Raw genomic sequence first — 21,062 nt, forward strand, 5'->3', positions numbered from 1 at the left:
CTCACATTCTCTCTGTAAAATGATTTTATCGAGGTCCCCTCCCCTCGGGTTGGGCTTTACCACCTCTATTACAGTGAATTTTATATTCAAAAAATCCTGTGGATGTTTTAATCTCATGTGTCTAGCCAGTGGAGTGTCCCTCTCATGTCTTACATCCCCCAGATGTTCCCCCACACGCCTTCGAAACTCTCTTTTTGTTTTCCCGATATAGTCCAGGGGGCAAGGGCACGAAGCCCTGTACACCACCCCCGTTGATTTGCAATTGGAAAAATCACGTTGAAAGAAGCACTGCCCTGAGGAGGAACTACTAAAGGATTTATTGGGAGTCATTACCTTACAGAATTGGCAGTTACCACACCGATAGAACCCGCAAGGTCTTCTCTCTAGCCATGTACCACCCAATTTTGGTTTCATATAGTGGCTATGAACTAGCGAGTCCTTCAAAGATCTCCCCTTCCTAAAGGTGATGTCTGGACGTGGGCCCAATAGATCCTTCAGGTCCGGGTCCATTCTCAGGATGTCCCAATGTTTATTGAGAACATCTCTCACCCTCTGATGTTGGCAATCGAAGGTGCCTATGATCCTGATGATATCGTTTTCTATTGGGTCTTTCTTTTTTTGTAACAATTTCTGTCTATTGATGTTAGCCGCGGTTGTGTATGCCGTGTGCAGCACATATGGAGGATAATTTTTCTCTCTAAACCTATTGAACATATCCTTTGCTTGGCTGTGAAACATCCCAGTTTCCGAGCAGTTCCGCCTCAGTCTAAAGAACTGGCCCTTTGGGATCCCCTTTTTAAGGGGGATCGGGTGATGACTATTCCAGTTCAGCAGACTATTGGTGCTCGTTGGTTTGCGGTATATGCTCGTCATTAGACTTCCATTTGGTGTCCTCTTTATCAGGACATCCAAAAAAGCCAATTCCTCTTTTTGAATTTCCGAGGTGAACCTCAGACTGATCTGATTACAATTCAGCTCTGTGATGAAGTTGTTGAACTGATCAATGGTGCCCGTCCAGATGACAAAGACGTCGTCTATGAATCTGAGCCATATTGCTACAAATTCATTCCACCATTTTTTCTCATCCCCAAAGACGACAGTTTCCTCCCACCAGCCCAGGGACAAATTTGCATACGACGGGGCACAGGGGCACCCCATCGCAGTGCCCCTGAGCTGGTGGTAGTACTTACCGTCAAATTTAAATGCATTGTGGGTAAGAATGTACTTTAATAGAGACATCACAAAGCTGTTATGTTCCCTACAGGCCACCGATCTCTGTTGGAGAAAATATGAAACTCCCCTCAAACCCACTTCATGTGGGATACTACTATAAAGGGCTTCCACATCAATTGACCCCAACAAAAAATTGCCATCAAGTTCCAGACCCTCTAGTTTCTGCAATAGATCTGTGGTGTCCCTAAGATATGAGGGAATGGCGGTGACAAAAGGCCTTAGGATCTCCTCCAGATACAGACCACAGTTTTGGGTAAGGGAGTCCACACCCGACACAATGGGCCGTCCCTTCAGGGGGGTCACCCCCTTATGTATTTTAGGTAGGGTATAGAAGGTGGCCTGTAGGGGAAACTTAGGGAGCAAAAAATCAAATTCAGATCTAGACACAAGTCCATTGGTCAAGGCCTCATTGAGGATCTCCTTCAATTCCGTTTTATAGGCTCCTGTTGGATCGGAGCACAAGATTTCATATGTGCTCCTATCTTGTAGGATGTTATGGCACATTTCCCGGAATATTTTATGGTCCATAATGACCAGGTTACCACCCTTATCGGATGCTTTAATTATAACCTGGTCATTCCCTTTGAGAGCCTCCAATGCTTCCCTCTCTATATTGGTGAGATTATACAAAGTGTTCACATCATGAGCTTTGATTTTTCTAAGGTCCCTCTCAACCAATTGTAAGAAGATATCAATATTCATTGTTTCACTCTGTGGTGGCATCTTCACGCTCCTGTTTTTTAGCTTTGTGAAGGGACCTTTACCTGTGTCTGTTCTTTGTGCATTCTCCTCTAAAAGCCCAACTAGAGCTTGAAAGCTATCCAAATCATCTTCCTGTAGCCCTTGTTGAAGGCACTACTCTCTACCGTTATGTAGGAAGAATTTTTTCCACTTTAACTTTCTACAGAAAAGGTAAAATGTATTGATCTAATCTGTATATATATATATAGATAATTAATATAAGAGCACTGCAGGATAAAATACGAACCCTGTAACCAGCGCAAGTTTTTCTTTATTTTAACACATTATCTACCAATGTCCTTTTTTTTGGACGCCTAATCTTTAGCTTCTAGCAACTAAGATTTTATAATTTTTATAAGTAGGTCCATTTTTTTGTGTTGTGTTTGTAAAATGAATGTTTTCAAAATAGGAAATCATGTCATTGTCATTTTTAATTGAATATTGGGACGCCCTTTTCTGAAAAATCCGTACTTGAAATAATTTTGCAAATTATGTTTCTGATTCATTAGGACCCAAATCATTAAAAATCTGTCATTAAAAAAAAAAAAATGAAAATTGCTAATTTGGCAAGTAATGGGTTAATATTATTTTTCTGGGTGTATATGGTTGAGACTGTAACTTTGCAGTGGTTTTCAGGAAGTATAAGAGCGCCACTAATAATAATTTTAATTCTTCTTCTTCTTGAAGTATGTTTGGGGTCATTGCCCTGTTGGAAAACCCATGACCTGGGATGCAAACCCAGCTTTCTGACACTGTTCACTACATTGCGACCAAAAATGCGTTGGTAATCTTCAGATTTCATGATGCCTTGCACACAGTCAAGGCACCCAGTGCCACTGGCAGCAAACAACCTCAAAACATCTTTGAATTGATACCATATTTCATTGTAGGTACTGTGTACTTTTCTATGTAGGCCTCACTCAGTTTTCAGTAAACAGCAGAATGATGTGCTTTACCAAAAAGCTTTATCTTGGTGTCATCTGTCCAGAGGATGCTTTCCCAGAAGGATTTGGCTTACTCATTTTGGCAAACTGTAGTCTAGAACTGATGCACCATGAGCCTGTGGGACAGCTTGAATTTCTTTGGAACTTGATTGGGGCTGCTTATCTACCATGCAGACTATCCTGTATTGCAACTTTTCATAAATTTTTCTCTGTCATCCATGTCCAAAGAGATTAGCCACAGTGCCACGGGTTGTAAACTTCTTGATTATGTTGCGTACCGTGGAGAAAGGAACATCAAGATCTCTGGAGATGGACTTTTGTAACCTTGAGCTTGTTGATATTTTTTGAAAATTGTGTTTCTCAAGTCCTGAGACAGTTCTCTTCTCCTCTTGCTTTTCTCCATGCTTAGTGTGGCACTCACAGACTCATAAAGAAAAGATTGAGTCAACTTCTCGCTTACGAACAAATTGGACATGTGATGAACAGTCTTCCATCCCTTGTAATAATGTAGTTGCCTGCCTGTGAACCGACACTAGCTTTCCAACACCCTTTTTACATTGTGCAGCCCCAAACTTTGATAACCATGTAAATTGAAAATATTGTGACCATAAGGGCTCATGCATCCTTGGATCCTTTTTATTTCATGGACTGCAATGCACAGATTGGCCATGGCTTTTTTGACCGGAGAGTGACAACCTCATACAAAATATATGAAGCTGTCAAGCTCCATTTGGGAGACTTGTGGCCAGTCCGTGCATTGCGTGTCGTGATCGGACCAAGATCCACGGATGTCTGCATGAGCCCTTACTCTGTGGAAAACAAATAATTTGTTCTGAATCTCTCAAATTGTGAACGAAATTTTGTTGGATGTTTTATTTACAGCGCCGAGGAACGAAGAAGGGATCAGTAGATCTAGAAAAGGTCCTTTGTGTGGAGTGTGTAGAGCCTGAAGAAAACCCTCCTCTAGAAAGACAAATTCCGGTAAGGCAGCTGTTTAAAAATTATTTATTTTCTAATCTCTCTCATAATCACTCACCAGCCTCTTCTGCTGGCTCTAAGGCTACACTCACACTTGCGCACCGGGGCTTGGTGCATGGCTGAGTACTTCCTACCTGAAGTTCCGCCCACTTCTGCACTTCTTCCGCTTAGGTCCCCCTACTTCTGCATGCGTCCTGCGTACCTATCTTTAACATTGGGTACGCAAGACATGTGGATGTATGCAGATGTATGCGGATATGTAGGCGGAGCTTCAGGGAGGAAGCACGCAGCAATCCGCAATGCCCCAATACACAAGTGTGAACGTAGCCTAAGGCCTCCATTCAGACATCAGTGATTTTTTCACACATGCCAAAAAATGGTCGAGTTTCATCAGTGATATGGAACCAATTTTAATCAGCTTTTGGTCCATGTGTCATGGACATCACACTGATAGCATCCATGTGAATGTTCAGAGACCCACAGACTAGTATTAAGGCCACGTTCACATGATTAGTATGTCATACCAATATTTGAAAGTTAAACCCAGGAGTGAGTGAAAAATGCAGAACTGGTTCACATGCAGGCCCAGGATAGGGAATATATATGTACCAGGATATAAGGACATATATACCAGGATGGGAGATATACATTATATACCAGGGTGGGGAAAGGAAATGGCACATATATACCAGGACTGAGGACATGTATTTCAGGTTGGGGCCACAATGACAGACACATACAGTATACCAGGATGGAGGACATATACACTGCTCAAAAAAAATAAAGGAAACACTAAAGTACCACATCACTGAATGAAATATTCCATTGGCAAATCTTTTTTTCATTACATAATGGAATGCACTGAAAACAATAAAACATAAAAATGATCAATGTAAGTCAAAATTAATATCCCATATTTATCCACTAATGGTAAAATACATGAATAATAAGAAAGTGCACAGTGCAAAAAGCGGAACGCACGTTGGAGTGGTGTGTTATCTTGGTTGGTATTGAGTTATTATAATGTACTTTCTTCACCGAATTCCTTTCTGTAGATTATCATGTTGTACTGCTGGCTACTGAGGTTCTAATGCTATTATTGCACTATGCACCTTTTTGGTGATCAATATAAATTTCTGTTACAGATTTACTTTTTCGACCATTAAATATTTAAGTTGAATATCTGCCTTATATTTATTTACATTGTCATATATTTATCATATATTCTTTACATTATTTCATCCACATTGGTATTTATTTACATCATTTATTTTTTTGCACTGTGAACTTTCTTATTATATATGATTTTACCATTAGTGGATAATTATGTTCAGCAGTCTCTATTAATTTTGTTTCATATTATGTACATTTCATTTATTGCTTGATCTACCATTTGCCAATTCAGTTGACATATCCTGCACCCTGCATACATTGAGATTTTATATTTTGTTTTTTATCGTTCCCCCTTTTTGTGTTATCATGTTTTAATATATGAACTTTTGTGTAATCATGTTTTATATACATTAACAATGGATTATTTTGCATACATATTTCTTTGAATACATTTTTTGGGGTTATACATGGATATTAGTGGCCTGCTTGAGGTGATTTTGCAGGGCTCTGGCACTGCTCCTCCTGTTCCTCCTTGCACAAAGGAGGAGGTAGCAGACTTGCTGCTGGACTTTTGCCCTCCTATGGTCCCTCCACATCTCCTGGTGTACTGACCTGTCTCCTGGTATCTGCTCTATGTTCTGGACACTGTGCTGACAGACACAGCTACCCTTCTTGCCCCAGATCACATTGATGTGCCATCCTGGAGGATGAGCTGTACTACCTGAGCAATTTCTCTGTGTTGTAGACACCGCCTCATGCCACTGTACAGTTCTTCTAGGGGTGAGACCAATAACAAAAGGCAAAAGTGACCTAAACAACAGCCAAAAGAATGAGAACAGAAAAATGGCCTGTGGTCACCCCTGCAGAACAGCTCCTTTATAGGGGTTGTCCTGCTAATTGCCTATTACTTCTACTTGTTGTCTGTTCCATTTGCACAACAGCAGGAGAAATGGATTCACAATCGGTGTTGCTTCATAACTGGACAGGTTGATTTCACAGAAGTGTAATTGTTTTGGAGCGGGCGCCGGGCACTGACTGCAAGGGAGTAGGGAGGGACTAATCGGACTGTGGCTGTAGCTGATTGGTCGCGGCAGCCATGACAGGCAGCTGGCGAGACCAATCAGCGACTTGGATTTCCATCACAGACAGAGGCCACGACCAATGAATATTCTGGACAGACAGACAGACGGAAGTGACCCTTAGACAATTATATAGTAGATATATATAACACGAAGGAGTCCAAGATGGGGACATTACTACATAATGAAGTAGGAGGTGCAGTTTGTATGTTCTTACAGGATTTAGAATGCAACAAGGGCCTTTACATCTGATCAACATGAGGGTTGCGGAGTCAGGTCCAAAACTTGCATCGGGACCTATCGGACTCTAGTTACTCCACTGTGCACATGTTTCTATTATACTTTTTCTCTGATAGTTCCCTTTCTGATTTGGGCCAATAAATACTGATATAAAATACTGACCCTGTGAACGTGGCAATCCATGATGTTGATAATAAACTGGACATATCTCTCTGACTTTTGAACAGACACAGGGTTTGCAAAACTCAGGAACATGTGAACAATGCCATAGACTATAACGGGTAAGTTTTCTATCATACATGAAACATGAATGAGACGTTGGGCTACATTCACACATCCGTTGTACACTTCCAAGTTATGTCCATCTCTTTCTCGGACAGCACTCTGACATGAGATTAAAACAATCTATTTCTCATGGATGCAAAATATTAGACATGGATATGTGACTGTAGCAGGGCCGGCTGCAGGTTTTCATGGGCCCTGGGCGAAAGAGTCCCAGTGGGCCCCTTTAACACACCACAATTCATAATGCACCGATACGGCAGAGAAATATAGGTGTAGTACAATGCCAAAGATTTCACTTACTTCTTACATTACATGAGTGATATCTATTGTACATTCTACATTAGCTCAGAAACCGGACAGTATAGTCCTCTATACAGAATAATGAGCCCCATATATTGCTCCAAACAGAATAATGAGCCCCATATATTGCCCCATACAGTATAATGGCCCCATATAGTGCTCCATACAGTATAATTTGCACCACATAGTCCTCTATACAGAATAATGAGACCCGTATATTGCTCCAAACAGAATAATGAGCCTCATATAATGCTCCATACAGTATAATGGGCACCATAGAGTGCTCCATACAGAATGAGCCGCATATATTGCTCCATACGGAATTGACCCCATATAATGCTCCATACAGCATAATGATCCACATATATTTCTCCATACAGTATATGATCGGCCCCATTCAGTATACTGAGTCCCATATATTGCTCCATACAGAATGGGCCCCATATGATGCTCCATACAGAATGGGCCCATATAATACTCCTTACAGAATGGATCCCATATAATGCTCCATATATAATTGGCCATATAAAATGCTCCATATATAATTAGTCCCATAACATGCTTCATATATTATTGGCCCAATATACTGCTCCATATCTAATTGGCCCCATAAGATGCTCCATATTAAATTGGCCCCATATAATGCTCCCTATAGAATTGGCTTCATAAGATGCTCCCTATATTATGGCCCCATAAGATGCTCCATATAGAATTAGCCCCATATGATACTCCATATATGGGCCCCTTCTGATGGTCCCCATATATTGCTCCAAATATAAAAAAAAATGAAATACTCACCTCTCGTTGCCTGACGCTACTCTGCTCTGGACTCCTCACCGTCGGCGTCTTCCTGCTCTCTGTGCTGCGACAGCTCAGGCAGAGGGCGCGATGACATCACCAGTGTGCGCCCTCTGCCTGAGCTGTCGCAGCACAGAGAGCAGGAAGACCTGAACGTCACAGTCAGAGGATGGAAGACGCTGCAGCGCTGGAATCAGGAGAGGTAAGTATCGCAAGTGCCGGGGCCCGAAGCAGGTGGAGGGGGGTCCACTCGCGGGGGCCGGCACTATATCGCGCCAGTGTCCCCAACGGCGAGTGGGCCCCCTGCCTGCTCAGGGCCCCGGCACTTGCCTGGGTGTGCCGGGTGCTGACACCAGCCCTGGACTGTAGGCTTAGGTTGGGTTCACAAACAAATATACGGACCTCAATGTCAGGTCTGGCGGCATGTCTTACAACCTTATATGTGTCTTTGAGGCTGTAAGTTCGGATCAAGACACCAGCGGCCAGTCCGTGTTAAGACAGTGAAATACACTTGTGTGAACCCAGCATGGAGTCTTACGCATTCTTACATGGTTCCACTTCACCTCAGGCTGCAGCCACTTCTTTGACCTTTCTCCTATAGCCCAATGGACACAATCAACCACCAGGTTCTGTCTCATGGCAGGTCTCACTTTCAATCATGAGGACACTCAATTAGTCTACCATAACAACGGACACCTTCAAGTCAGCAGAGGCAACAGGAAAATTGTCCCTTCTGACTGACGACTAATCCTCATCAAGATATCATCACACTAATGGAAATTTGCTCATTTATGAATTCTGGCAAAAATTCTTTGAAGAAGACTAGGAGTTTTCACAATGACAGTGCTAGATAAATTCCTGTTAAAGCTGTTCTTCCTTCTCTAATGTTTTCAAAGCTGTATTTTGGTTATCTACTATCAAATCCACGTGCATAAGATGTGAATATAATATATTGTATTACACAGACACAGATAGAAGATGCCCCTGTGCAAAAGGGTATATAGGCCCTTTGCAGTCTAATAATGTGTTTGTGTCAAAAGCTGCTTCCTGCTTTGGAGGTGATAGTGGCCCCCTTACCTCTTGGGCCCTCTTGGTTGCTCCATTGTTATGTCCACCCTTGATAAGGACTTCAAAGTCATCAGCTTTCTTGGTGTTCAGAAGTTAGAATCAAAAGTGTGAGCTACACAGGGCTGCAGTAATGGATGCTACAAAGGTACCTCAGCCCACAATCGTTATCAACAGCACATGGAGATGGATATGGGGGACTTTACTGCAAACTGTTATTGTGACTTAGACTGGGGACTAGGTGCTTAGGGTATGGTATGGCCACCTCTGTCCCATAAATATACTTTTGTTAAGGTCTCTTTCACACAGTCATATATTGGGCAGTATTTGCAATGGAGCATGGAAAATAAACCAAAATAGTATAACGTAAAGATTTGCGCATTGGGGTTATGGCCAGTATCCAACATGGCAAATAGAGATGAGCTGCTGAGAAACCTTATATATCCTAAACACATTTGGAACCATTACTTGGCAATTTGCTTGGATACATGTTAAAACAAATATTAGGATACGCGCTCACAATGTCTTCAATTAGTCGGTGAAGCTGCCAAGTTTTTCAAGGTGAAGATGCTTCAGAAAAACTCCAAAGGTGTCTTTCCTGAAGCATCTTCTCAAGTGTCTTTTACATGATACATATGTAATGACCAGGCCGAACGTTCCCTGCTATCTACCCCCACACGGTGTCAGCAGCAGAAGAAATTATGACACACACCGGTCTTGGGGATAACAGTTGCTTTTACTTCAGCAGGAACAGGAATTATAACTTGGAATAAATAAGGAACAGTCTCTCATGGGCAGTCCACGGCAATTACAGTTCACACTTAGATGTTGAGATGTGATTGGGGTCTGGAGCTTTAACCCTTGTCAGGCTGCATAATTTTACAACCTTAACAGGCTGCATAGGTACAATTGTACCTTCACATATACCTCCACTGTGGGAAGACTTTACTTGGTTTCAGAAACTAAAGTTCATTCAGCTACAAATGTTATGCTGATATTGTTCAGTGTTGTTACTGGTCACTTATGTTGCTGTCAATTAAGTTAATTCAAACTGGGAGTGGCTTCTACTTGTCTTCCTGCCTCCCTCCTCTCATTAGCCATTTTGCTGTTCATCTCATTGCTGTGAGCACACATTTCTAGGCTTGTGAAGTCTTCAATTTCTTGGAAACGAAGGTAGGAAAGTCTCACAGCATCTAACAGCCAGTTATACCTTTATTCTCATTATGTGGGGACAGAACAGTCAAATTGTCTTTCAGCCTGGACTTGGCTTACATATATTTTGTATGAAACTTATCACTATAGGTATAATTTTTATACGAAAAATGGATAATAATTAGTATCTACATATTGTTTTACGATGTTTTATTTATATTCAGCACAAAATACGAAGCCAAAATTCATCTAGCAAGTCATCATGAGTGATAGTAATGCTGGATCTAGTTTCCGCCATAATCCAAGAAAACGTGTTTGCAGGTTAGTATAATTTTGTGAAAAGCCAATAATGTAGTATTTCGGAAAATTATTTATTTTACATTTTTTCATATTTACAGATTTACGTCTGACGAAATAATGCGAATGCTAGAAGAATCTGATTCTGAGCATGAGGATGAACCATATGTTCCATCTGATGATGAAAACTATGTACCACAAGTGGATGTTACTGAAGAAGATTCAGACATTGAACAAGAAATGGTCATAGAGCATGAAAATGAATACGAATCAGACGAAAGTGTTGAGGATGATTCTGTGCCTCAAAGTGCAGGCGACATTTGGACTGCTAAGGATGAAACTCAATGGTGCAGTAATCCACTGCCAAATGCACAAACAAAATCTCGTAATGTCCTACGACAAAGAGGTGGCCCTGCAGCAATCAGCAACCTATATACAGCAAAAGAGCTATTCAAGTCCATCATGACTCCCGAGATGTGTGACATCATATTACGGGAAACGAATCGAAAGGCCAAGAGAGTTTGTGATGCTTACAACAACGAACTGGTACAACGTTTTCCTGATTCTTCCAAACGGCCACCACAAAAAACATTCAAGCAATTTACTGAAACTGAACTTCATGCATTTTTGGGCATACTGATTGCTGCTGGTGTGCACAGAGCCAACAAAGAGAATCTGGAGGAAATGTGGAATGTTGCTGCTCTGCCTCTTATACGTGCAGCCATGTCTCGTGACCGCTTCAAGATGATACTCAGATTTATCAGGTTTGACAACGAAAATACACGTGCAGAACGTGTGCAAACAGATAAAGCTGCACCAATACGGGACATCTGGACAATGCTGAACAGTAATCTGGAGAGAGCCTACAAGCCATATCATTGTATCACCGTCGACGAGCAATTATTTCCATTTAGAGGTCATACTAAATTTACCCAGTATATACCTTCAAAACCAGCTAAATATGGCATAAAGATTTTCTGGGCTTGTGACTCATCAAATGCCTACCCTTTACAAGGTCAGCTCTACACTGGGAAACCAACTGATGGTCCTCGACAAGTAAACATTGGAGAACGAACAGTATTGGACCTAGTGAGCTCGTATAAAGGCTCTGGAAGAAATGTCACCACCGATAACTTCTTTACAACCATGGAACTAGCTAAGGTATTGAACTCCTGGAACATGACACTAGTTGGTACAGTGAGAAAAAACAAAAGGTTCCTACCTAACAACATGCAGCCTGCCAAAGAAAGGCCTGTATACTCGACAAATTTTGCCTACAATCATGATGCAACAGTCTGTTCATATGTACCAAAGAAGAACAAATCAGTCGTGCTTCTATCATCTATGCACATGACGGGAGAAGTTGAAGAGACACTAGCAGCCAAGCCAGAGATAATAAAATACTACAACATAACAAAAGGTGGCGTTGATGTTATGGATAAAATGTTGGGAGAGTACACTGTGAAACGACGAACATCACGTTGGACTTTGGCATTTTTCTACAATATGATTGATGTCAGTGGGTTAGCATCCTACATCATCTACAGAGAACACAATCCAAGCTTCAGGGCAAAGGATCAACGAAGAAAGTTCCTGAAAGATCTCACAAATCAGCTGTGTATGATTGCAATTGAAGATCGTAGTACAAACAAAATGATAATGAGAAACCATTTTCTTCGAGGTGCAGTAGAAATGGTGCTTGGACGATGCATTGTGGTAGCATCGCAGCCAGCAGCTGGCCCCAAAATACCTCATGGTAGTCGTGGACCCTCCCCTGTTGTTGGTAGTTGCTATGTCTGCAGAGACCTGAGGCGAAAACAACGCAAGACTAGAAAGTCTTGTGTGGTTTGTGTGAAACCCATTTGCGATGAACACTCTGTAGCAAAGCCAACATGCATTACTTGCAAAGAAAATCAATAAAAAAAAGTTTCTTACATTTTCTTTTATAATGTAAATGAACAGTTTTTTACTTGTTTATAATAGTTAAATAGCATTATCATTAAAAAAAAATTTATGCTTTTTCCCTTGCATTATCTTCATTCAAAATATATGAGGTACATTTGTACCTATGCAGCTTGTTATGGATGCAAAAAGATCTCGACCCCTTATCTCGGAAGCGGGTGGAGATATTTTATTGAAATTTGGCCAATATATTCTGGACCAAAAATGTAGAGATGTCACGAAATTTCAGCCCTCTACGTCTTTTCAAAAAAAAGTTATTGCAATTTTAAAACGGAATAGTTACAATTGTACCTATTCAGCCGGATAAGGGTTAAGAGCACTCGACAGTGTCTTTTGATAGCTTGCAGAAGGAGGTAGACGCAGCAATTAGAGGTTACTGGCCTGTACTCGGGGTTAACTCCACAGTGTGTCACGGCACGTGCACAAGTACTTATAGGTGAATGAAAAAACTGAGGTGATTCCAGTCAGAAAGACTTTAGAATGATGCCACTTATAGGTGAATGTAAAATCTGAGGTGATTCCAGTCAGAAAGACTTTAAAATGATGTCACCTATAGGTGAATGTAAAAACTGAGGTGATTCCAGTCAGAAAGACTTTAGAATGATGTCACTTATAGGTGAATGTAAAATCTGAGGTGATTCCAGTCAGAAAGACTTTAGAATGATGCCACTTATAGGCGAATGTAAAAACTGAGGTGATTCCAGTCAGAAAGACTTTAGAATGATGTCACTTATAGGCGAATGTAAAAACTGAGGTGATTCCAGTCAGAAAGACTTTAGAATGATGTCTATAGAGGTTTTAGAGGGAACTCAGGCTCTTAGGCCTCCAGGAGATTTTGTAGTGGAAACAGCCTCCAAGTGTGTTCTGCTCTCCCTGAGGGCATCCCTCAGACTAAAGAACATTCTAGGCTTGCCTGAAAAACAGCTCCTCCTATTGACCATGTGACTAGGAGCTGGCCAATAGGACACCGGATTCACAGATCCTTACAAAACAATAATTATGAGTCATTGTACACTTTCGCCATTAGATGACGCCAGAACATAGCAAATGAGAAATGCATTGCATCTAGAATGGAGGTGAGGTGACTAGAAATAGAGAATTACAGCTCACAAATGCAGGGGATAATGTAGAGGGGCAGTTAGAGAGTGAGCTGTAGTGTATAGAAGCTACTCACAATGAAGGATTACTTAACGTGAAGGACACACTCTCGACTGGGTCACTACTAGTGTTGAGCATTCCGATACCGCAAGTATCGGGTATCGGCCGATATTTGCGGTATCGGAATTCCGATACTGAATTCCGATACTTCCCGCGTATCGGATACCGGAATCGGAAGTTCCCAGAATTCAAATTGAACGCAGCAGCCAATGAGGAATGAATGAAAGTGTGGGCACATCCTGTTTAGCATGGTGGGCATGTAAGTACTGGCAAGGCTGGGATTGGCTGCTGAAATGATGTCACTCTGCACTATAAAAAAGTGCTGCCGCCATTTTGCGCTCACTCTGCTGTGATTTCAGTTAGGGACAGGACGCTGTGTTCTAACTGAGGGCCAGTCGAGCTAGCTAATTGCTTTATTTTCCTTTCCAAAGGCTAATTTAGCAAAACGCTGTGTGTTCTTCACTGTTCACCTTGCTCTTGCCTTGCAGCGCTGTTTTAACAGCGTTCTGCAAGGTCTCTGTGTGTGTGTGTGTGTGTGCAGCTCACTCTGTAGTCTGTGTGCAGCCATATACCCGGTTGTATTCAGCTCAGGGGGGGTTCACACTGCCTCACACAGTTGTTCTTTTTTGCTCTTAGTGCAGCCTGCTGCACATTTTTTCTCAAATTTCCTATTAGTGTTTTTCCACCAGTCTCCAGCTCTATTGTGGAAAAACACTACATAGGATAACCTAGAGGGGGGTTTTTGGGCCTTGCAGCGCCGTTTACGGCTGTCTGCACGGTCTCCGTGTGAGCCCAGCTCGCCCTGTAGTCTGTGTGCAGCCATAGCCGGTTGGATTCAGCTCAGGGTTCGTTACTGGCTCATACCTTGAGAAAAATTTTCCTTTTTTTCAAATAGTGCAGCCTGTTTAAAATTTGAAAAAAAAAATTCCTATTAGTGTCTTTCCACTCGTATCCAGCTAAATAGTGGAAAAACACTATATAGGATAACCTAGAGGAGGGTTTTTTGGCCTTGCAGCGCCGTTTACGGCTGTCTGCACGGTCTCCGTGTGAGCCCAGCTCGCCCTGTAGTCTGTGTGCAGCCATAGCCGGTTGGATTCAGCTCAGGGTTCGTTACTGGCTCATACCTTGAGAAAAATTTTCCTTTTTTTCAAATAGTGCAGCCTGTTTAAAATTTGAAAAAAAAAAAAATTCCTATTAGTGTCTTTCCACCAGTCTCCAGCTCAATTGTGGAAAAACACTACATAGGATAACCTAGAGGTTTTTTTGGGGGCCTTGCAGCGCCGTTTACGGCTGTCTGCACGGTCTCTGTGTGAGCGCAGCTCGCCCTGTAGTCTGTGTGCAGCCATAGCCGGTTGGATTCAGCTCAGGGTGCGTTACTGCCTCATACCTTGAAAAACAATTTCCTTTTTTTCAAATAGTGCAGCCAGTTTAAAATTTGAAAAAAAAAAATTCCTATTAGTGTCTTTCCACTTGTATCCAGCTAAATAGTGGAAAAACACTATATAGGATAACCTAGAGGAGGGTTTCTTGGCCTTGCAGCGCCGTTTACGGCTGTCTGCACGGTCTCCGTGTGATTTAAACTAGCTCTGTAGCCCGATCTGCACCAAAAAAAAGGTTAAGTTCACCAAACACAACTTACACTTGTGTAGGCCACATTTGAAAAATAATAAAGTTTAGTCCACAATTTACAACATTAGTGTTTCTTACACCTGTTAGGAGGAGCATTACAGGAATAAGCACACTAAGGCCTTAGTACTTTTCTGCTTATCTTTATCTGTCAAGCAAGATGAAGAGGGCAGGGAGTAAGGCACGTGGGCGTGGGCGCGGAGCAGGGAGAGGAGCAGGGAGAGGACGTGGTGATTCTGTGCCTGCTGCGGGCGCCGGTGACTCGTCGTCACTCAGTTTCAGCAGGGAACAGTCCTTCATGCGCAGCTTTGTCGGAGAGCGCCGTGCACCGCTGCTGCGTGAAGACCAAATTGAAGCCGTTGTCGGGTGGATGGCAGCTAACGCCTCGGCATCGACTTCAGTTAGTGCCACATCCTCTCAGGCACAGAGCACTGGAGAGCAGCCATCTGTCTCTTCACCACCTGCCAAATTGGCCAGGCAGTCAGAGAGCCCAGGACAGGAGCCGTCTCTACTTCTGTTCTCTGAATCTCTTGGCTTGGAAACAGGGGGCCAGCCAAGCAGCATTGGAGAAATGGAAGAAGAGGCAGTGTGCAGTGATGCCCAACACCTTTTTCTCTCTGACTCTGAAGAGGCAGGTGGGCCAGTGCCTCCGGTGACCACAGCGCAGTACGCATCTGATGATGAAACTCAGGTGCCGCTTTCTCGTGCGTACTGTGCTGCTGAGACTACCCAGGAGGAGCAGTTGGTGGCAGAGGGTAGTGGAGATGATGAGGTCCTTGACCCATCGTGGCGTGAGGAACAGGAAGGTGGTGGGAGCAGCTCAGAGGAAGAGCTTCCTCTTACGGGCCAAAGAGGGAGAGGGAGGGGGAAGACTGCGGAGCCTGTAGCCTCCACTTTGGCACCCGTTAGGAGCCTGTCTCTTTCCAAAGCCAAAAAGGGCGCTCCCAAGACTTGCAGTGCCTGGTCCTTTTTTGACACAGTTGCAGATGACATTTGTTTTGTCAAATGCAAGCTGTGTCATCATAAAGTAAAAAGAGGGAAAAATGTCAGCAACCTCAATACCACAAATATGTGGAAACATGTGCGGACCAGGCACGCGGTGGAGTTACAGAAACACACTGAAGATGTAGGCCAACCAACAGCGGCAGCTACCACCTCTTCAGCTCGTGTTGCCTCTTCCTCCAGCTCACGCACAGCTGGTTTGGCTTCCTCCCAGAGACCTTGTGTAATTCCACCCACAGCACCACCTTCCCAGTCATCCTCACACTCCCAGTCTACTCTACAGCCATCGGTAGTACAGGCATGGGAGAAAAGGCGGGCATTCTCGGCCAACCACCCCCGAGCACAGGCTCTGAATGCAGGCATTGCCAAACTGTTGTCCCTGGAAATGCTCTCGTTCAGGCTGGTGGAGACTGACAGCTTCCGTGACTTGATGGCATTGGCAGTCCCACAGTACAAGGTGCCCAGCCGCTTTTACTTCAGCAGGCAGGCTGTCCCTGCCCTGCACAGGCATGTTGAGGCAAACATAAAACATGCGCTACTGAACGCCGTCAGTAGCAAGGTCCACCTCACCACCGATGCGTGGACCAGTCAGCATGGACAGGGGCGATATGTTTCCCTCACTGCCCATTGGGTTAATGTTGTTGAGCCAGGTACAGATCGTGCGAGTGGCGCAGGACGTGTCCTGCCCACTCCAAGGATTGCAGGAATCCAGTCTGTACGCATCGACTCCTCCTCTTACACCAGTTCCTCTGATTCCTCTCTGCAGGATCCGTCACAGTCCACCCCCACATGGACCCGTGAACGTTTACCTATGACCGACATGAGCACAGCCGTGGCCAAACGTCAGCAGGCCGTCTTGAAACTAGTTTCATTGGGGCATCGAAGCCACACAGCGCAGGAGCTCTGGAATGCCATAAAGCAGGAGAGCGATGTGTGGTTACTGCCAGCGAATCTCCAGCCAGGCATGGTAGTGTGTGACAATGGCCGAAATCTGGTGGCAGCTTTGGCCCTTGGCAACCTCACTCACATCCCATGTCTGGCACATGTGCTCAATTTGGTTGTGCAGAGTTTTCTGAGGGACTATCCGGATCTTGATGCCCTGCTGCACAAGGTCCGCCTAGAGTGTGCTCACTTGCGGCGTTCCAGCTTGGCCAGATCCCGCATTGCTGCTCTGCAGCGCCGATTCCGCCTTCCGGAACACCGCATCATATGTGACCTACCTACCCGGTGGAATTCCACGTTACATATGTTGGAGCGGTTGTGTGAGCAGCAGCAAGCAGTTATGGAGTACCAGCTGCATCAGGCGCAAAGAAGTCGCAGTCAGCGCCGATCAGACTTCACAACCACAGAGTGGGCCACTATGAAGGACGTCTGCCAGGTTTTGCGTCCTTTTGATTATTCCACGCGGATGGCAAGTGCAGATGATGCACTAGTCAGCATGACTGTCCCCCTTATCTGCCTGCTTCAGCAAACTTTGCAAGGGTTAAGGGATGATGTGGTGGAAGAGGTGGAGGATGAGGAGTCACCTTTTCCATCAGCTTCTGGAGAGTCAGCGCCACGTGGTTCCTCACAAAGGGGTACGCAGGGGCCAATTTGTGAGGAGGATGAGGAGGAGTCAATGGAGGAGGAAGAGCTCCGTCCAGAGGAGGGAGCGACACAATTGTCCAGTGGTCAGTGTGTACAGCGAGGGTGGGGTGATGACGAGCGGGCAGAGATCATGTCTCAAGCAGGGGACAGCGTTTCTGGGCCGGTTGGCACTCTGCAGCACATGGTGGATTTCATGCTGCAGTGCCTGAGAAACGACCGCCGCATCGACCACATTCTCAACATGCCTGATTATTGGGTGTTCACCCTCCTCGATCCTCGCTACCGGGACAACGTCCAAAACCTCATCCCTGCGTTGACCCGGGAGCGTAAATTGCGGGAGTACCACGACACACTGGTGAATTCCATCATCTTCTCCTGTCCAACTGAGAGGAGTGCTGCTAGTGCTTTACAAAGCAGCTCAGTGCGTCGAGGCAGTGGGGGAGGCTCTGCCCAAAGAGGGAGCAGAAGCAGTGCCTCTGCCCAAGGCAAGCCCAGTATGGCACAACTCTGGCACACTTTTGTGTGCCCGCCCCAAATGTCTACACCATCACCGGCGGCTCCAGTCAGCAGGAGGCAACGGTTCCGTCAGATGGTGACAGACTACATGGCTTGCCCTCTTACTGTACTCCCAGACGGCTCTTCCCCGTTCAAGTTTTGGGTCTCTAAGCTGGATACATGGCCAGAGCTAAGCCAGTATGCATTGGAGGTGCTGGCTTGCCCTGCGGCTAGTGTCTTATCGGAACGTGTCTTTAGTGCCGCAGGTGGTGTACTAACAGACCGTCGCATGCGACTATCCTCCGATAACGTTGACCGGCTTACTTTCCTGAAAATGAACCAGGCCTGGATCTCGCAGGAATTTGCCACTCCTCTGCCTGATTAAGTAATTGGGTGTCATCCAGGTCTCCTGCTGTGTTCATCTTTCTACCACCTGAACTGCTATTCCTGGGCTCCAACACCGCCAGTTGCGGCTCAGAAGTGCAGGCTGCACAGTAAAAACATACGACCCAGTGTTATTGGGTTTCAGTAACGACAGCTGATCCCCAGCTGTGTAGCCGGCAATGTGTCCTGCGACCGCCACGCTGGCACAACAACCTAAATGTAAGGGAACCTGTCCCCCCCCCCCCCCGTCGTTTGTTACTGAAAGAGCCATCTTGTGCAGCAGTAATGCTGCACAAGGAAAAGGTAGCTCTTTTTTTTTAGCTCTTTGCACACGCAGAACTTAACACTTATAAAATGTGTTCACTGATACCGTTATACCGTCCCGGAGCTGGGACTTTCCTTCGTAATGTGACGCAGCACAGCCGTCATTCCTACCCCCTTGGTGCCATGCGCTGCCTCCTCAGCGTTGTTTTAAGCTGTCACGGAGCCTGCGCTGTTCTGTTATCCCTTGGGCATGCCCTATTTGCGCTGCCTGTCTTCTGACATAATTTGGTGTCAGGCTGGCTGCGCCTGTGCGGCCGCGGTGCCCGAGATCCCGCCTCGCAGTGTCTTCTGATTGAGTCACACTGCGGGCCTGGGATCCATGGGCATGCGCAGTGCATATCTTCCCCTCGGGCTCTCGCTCATTTCCCTCCGCCTTCTTTAGACTGTGCGCCGTCAGCTGATCCCTAGCATGCCACGGCCGTGACACCGCACAGTCTGAAGAAGAGGGAAGGAGGGGAGTGAGAGTCGAGGTTATGCACTGTGCATGCCCATGGTTCCAAGGCCCGCAGTGGGATTACGTTAGATGAGACTGCGAGGTGGGATCTGGAGCAGCGTGGACGCACAGGCACTGACAGCCTGACACCAAATTATGTCAGAAGACAGGCAGCGCTAATTGGGCATGGCCAAGGGCTAACAGAACAGCGCAGGCTCCGTGGCAGCTTAAAACAACGCTGAGGAGGCAGCGCACGGCATCAAGGGGATAGGAATGACAGCTGTGCTGTGTCCCATTACGAAGGAAATTCGCACCTCCGGAACGGTTTAACGGTATAAAGGGACACATTTTTAGTGTTTACTTCGGTGTTTGCAAGGAGCATAATTAAAAGAGCAACCTTTTCCTTTTGCATCCTTAGTGCTGCACAACATGGCTCTTTCAGCTACAAACGTCTTGGGGGGGGGGGGTTAAAGGTTTCCTTTCAACTTGCTCCAATCAGGCTTCGGCCTACACTCTGTTCCTCTGCTCCTCCTGCTGTCCCTGGGCTCTAACACCGCCAGTTGGTGCCTGGAAGTGCTGTGTGCACAGTCAACAGTCGCTCCTCTGTTATTGGGGTTCAGTAACGTCAGCTGATCCCCAGCTGTGTGTGCGGCAATACCTCCAATCTGCTCCTCCTGCTGTCCCTGGGCTCTAACACCGCCAGTTGGTGCCTGGAAGTGCTGTGTGCACAGTCAACAGTCGCTCCTCTGTTATTGGGGTTCAGTAACGTCAGCTGATCCCCAGCTGTGTGTGCGGCAATACCTCCAATCTGCTCCTCCTGCTGTCCCTGGGCTCTAACACCGCCAGTTGGTGCCTGGAAGTGCTGTGTGCACAGTCAACAGTCGCTCCTCTGTTATTGGGGTTCAGTAACGTCAGCTGATCCCCAGCTGTGTATCCGGCAACGTGTCATGCGACCGCCACGCTGGCACAACTAAAATGTAAGGGGACCTGTCCCCCCCCCCCCCTAGGCGTTTGTTACTGAAAGAGCCACCATGTGCAGCACTAATACTGCACAAGGGAAAGGTCGCTCTTGAAATTATGCTCCTTGCAAACGCTGAACTACACACTCATGTAATGTGTCCCCTCACACCGTCCAACCGTCCCGGAGGTGGGACTTTCCTTTGTAATGTGACGCAGCACAGCCGTCATTGCTACCCCCTTGGCACCGTGCGCTGCCTCCTTAGCGTTGTTTGATTCCGTCATGGACCCTGCGCTGTTATGTTATCCCTTGGCCATGCACAGTTTGCGCTGCCCGTCCTCTGACATCATTTGTTGTCGTCCTGGCTGCGCCTGTGCGTCCACGCTGCCCGAAATCACACCTCGCAGTGTCGTCTAATGTGATCCCACAGTGGGCCTGGTATCCATGGCCATGCGCAGTGCATATACTAGCCTCTCACTCCCCTTCTTCACGCTTCTTCAGACTAGGCGGCGTCAGCTGATCCCTAATAGCATGCCACGGCCGTGACGCCGCACAGTCTGAAGAAGCAGGAAGGAGGTGAGTGAGAGGCGATGATATGCACTGCGCATGCCCATGGATCCCTGGCCCGCAGTGGGACTACATTAGATGACACTGCAAGGTTGGATCTCTGGCAGCTTGGACGCACAGGCACTGCCAGCCTGACACCTACATGATGTCAGAAGACGGGCACCGCTAACTGTGCATGGCCAAGGGATAACATTACAGTGCGGGCTCCGTGACAGAACCAAACAACGTTGAGGAGGTGGTGCCCGGCACCAAGGGGGTTGGAATGACGGCTGTGCTGTGTCACATTACAAAGGAAAGTCCCACTTCCGGGATGGTTTGACGGTGTGAGGGGACACATTATA

At 45.6% G+C, this 21,062-nt stretch overlaps 1 protein-coding gene across 1 annotated transcript in view; it reads left to right on the plus strand.

The window, feature by feature from the left end:
- BTK (Bruton tyrosine kinase) overlaps window positions 1-21,062 on the plus strand; it is a 367,194-nt gene that overhangs the window by 141,223 nt on the left and 204,909 nt on the right. The window contains exon 3 of the mRNA XM_069748626.1: window positions 3,801-3,899. Within this exon, the coding sequence (XP_069604727.1) occupies window positions 3,801-3,899 (99 nt within the window). The remainder of the gene's footprint in view (window positions 1-3,800; window positions 3,900-21,062) is intronic.

This window comes from Ranitomeya imitator, chromosome 2, assembly GCF_032444005.1.
Source record: "Ranitomeya imitator isolate aRanImi1 chromosome 2, aRanImi1.pri, whole genome shotgun sequence".
Lineage (NCBI taxonomy): Eukaryota > Metazoa > Chordata > Amphibia > Anura > Dendrobatidae > Ranitomeya > Ranitomeya imitator.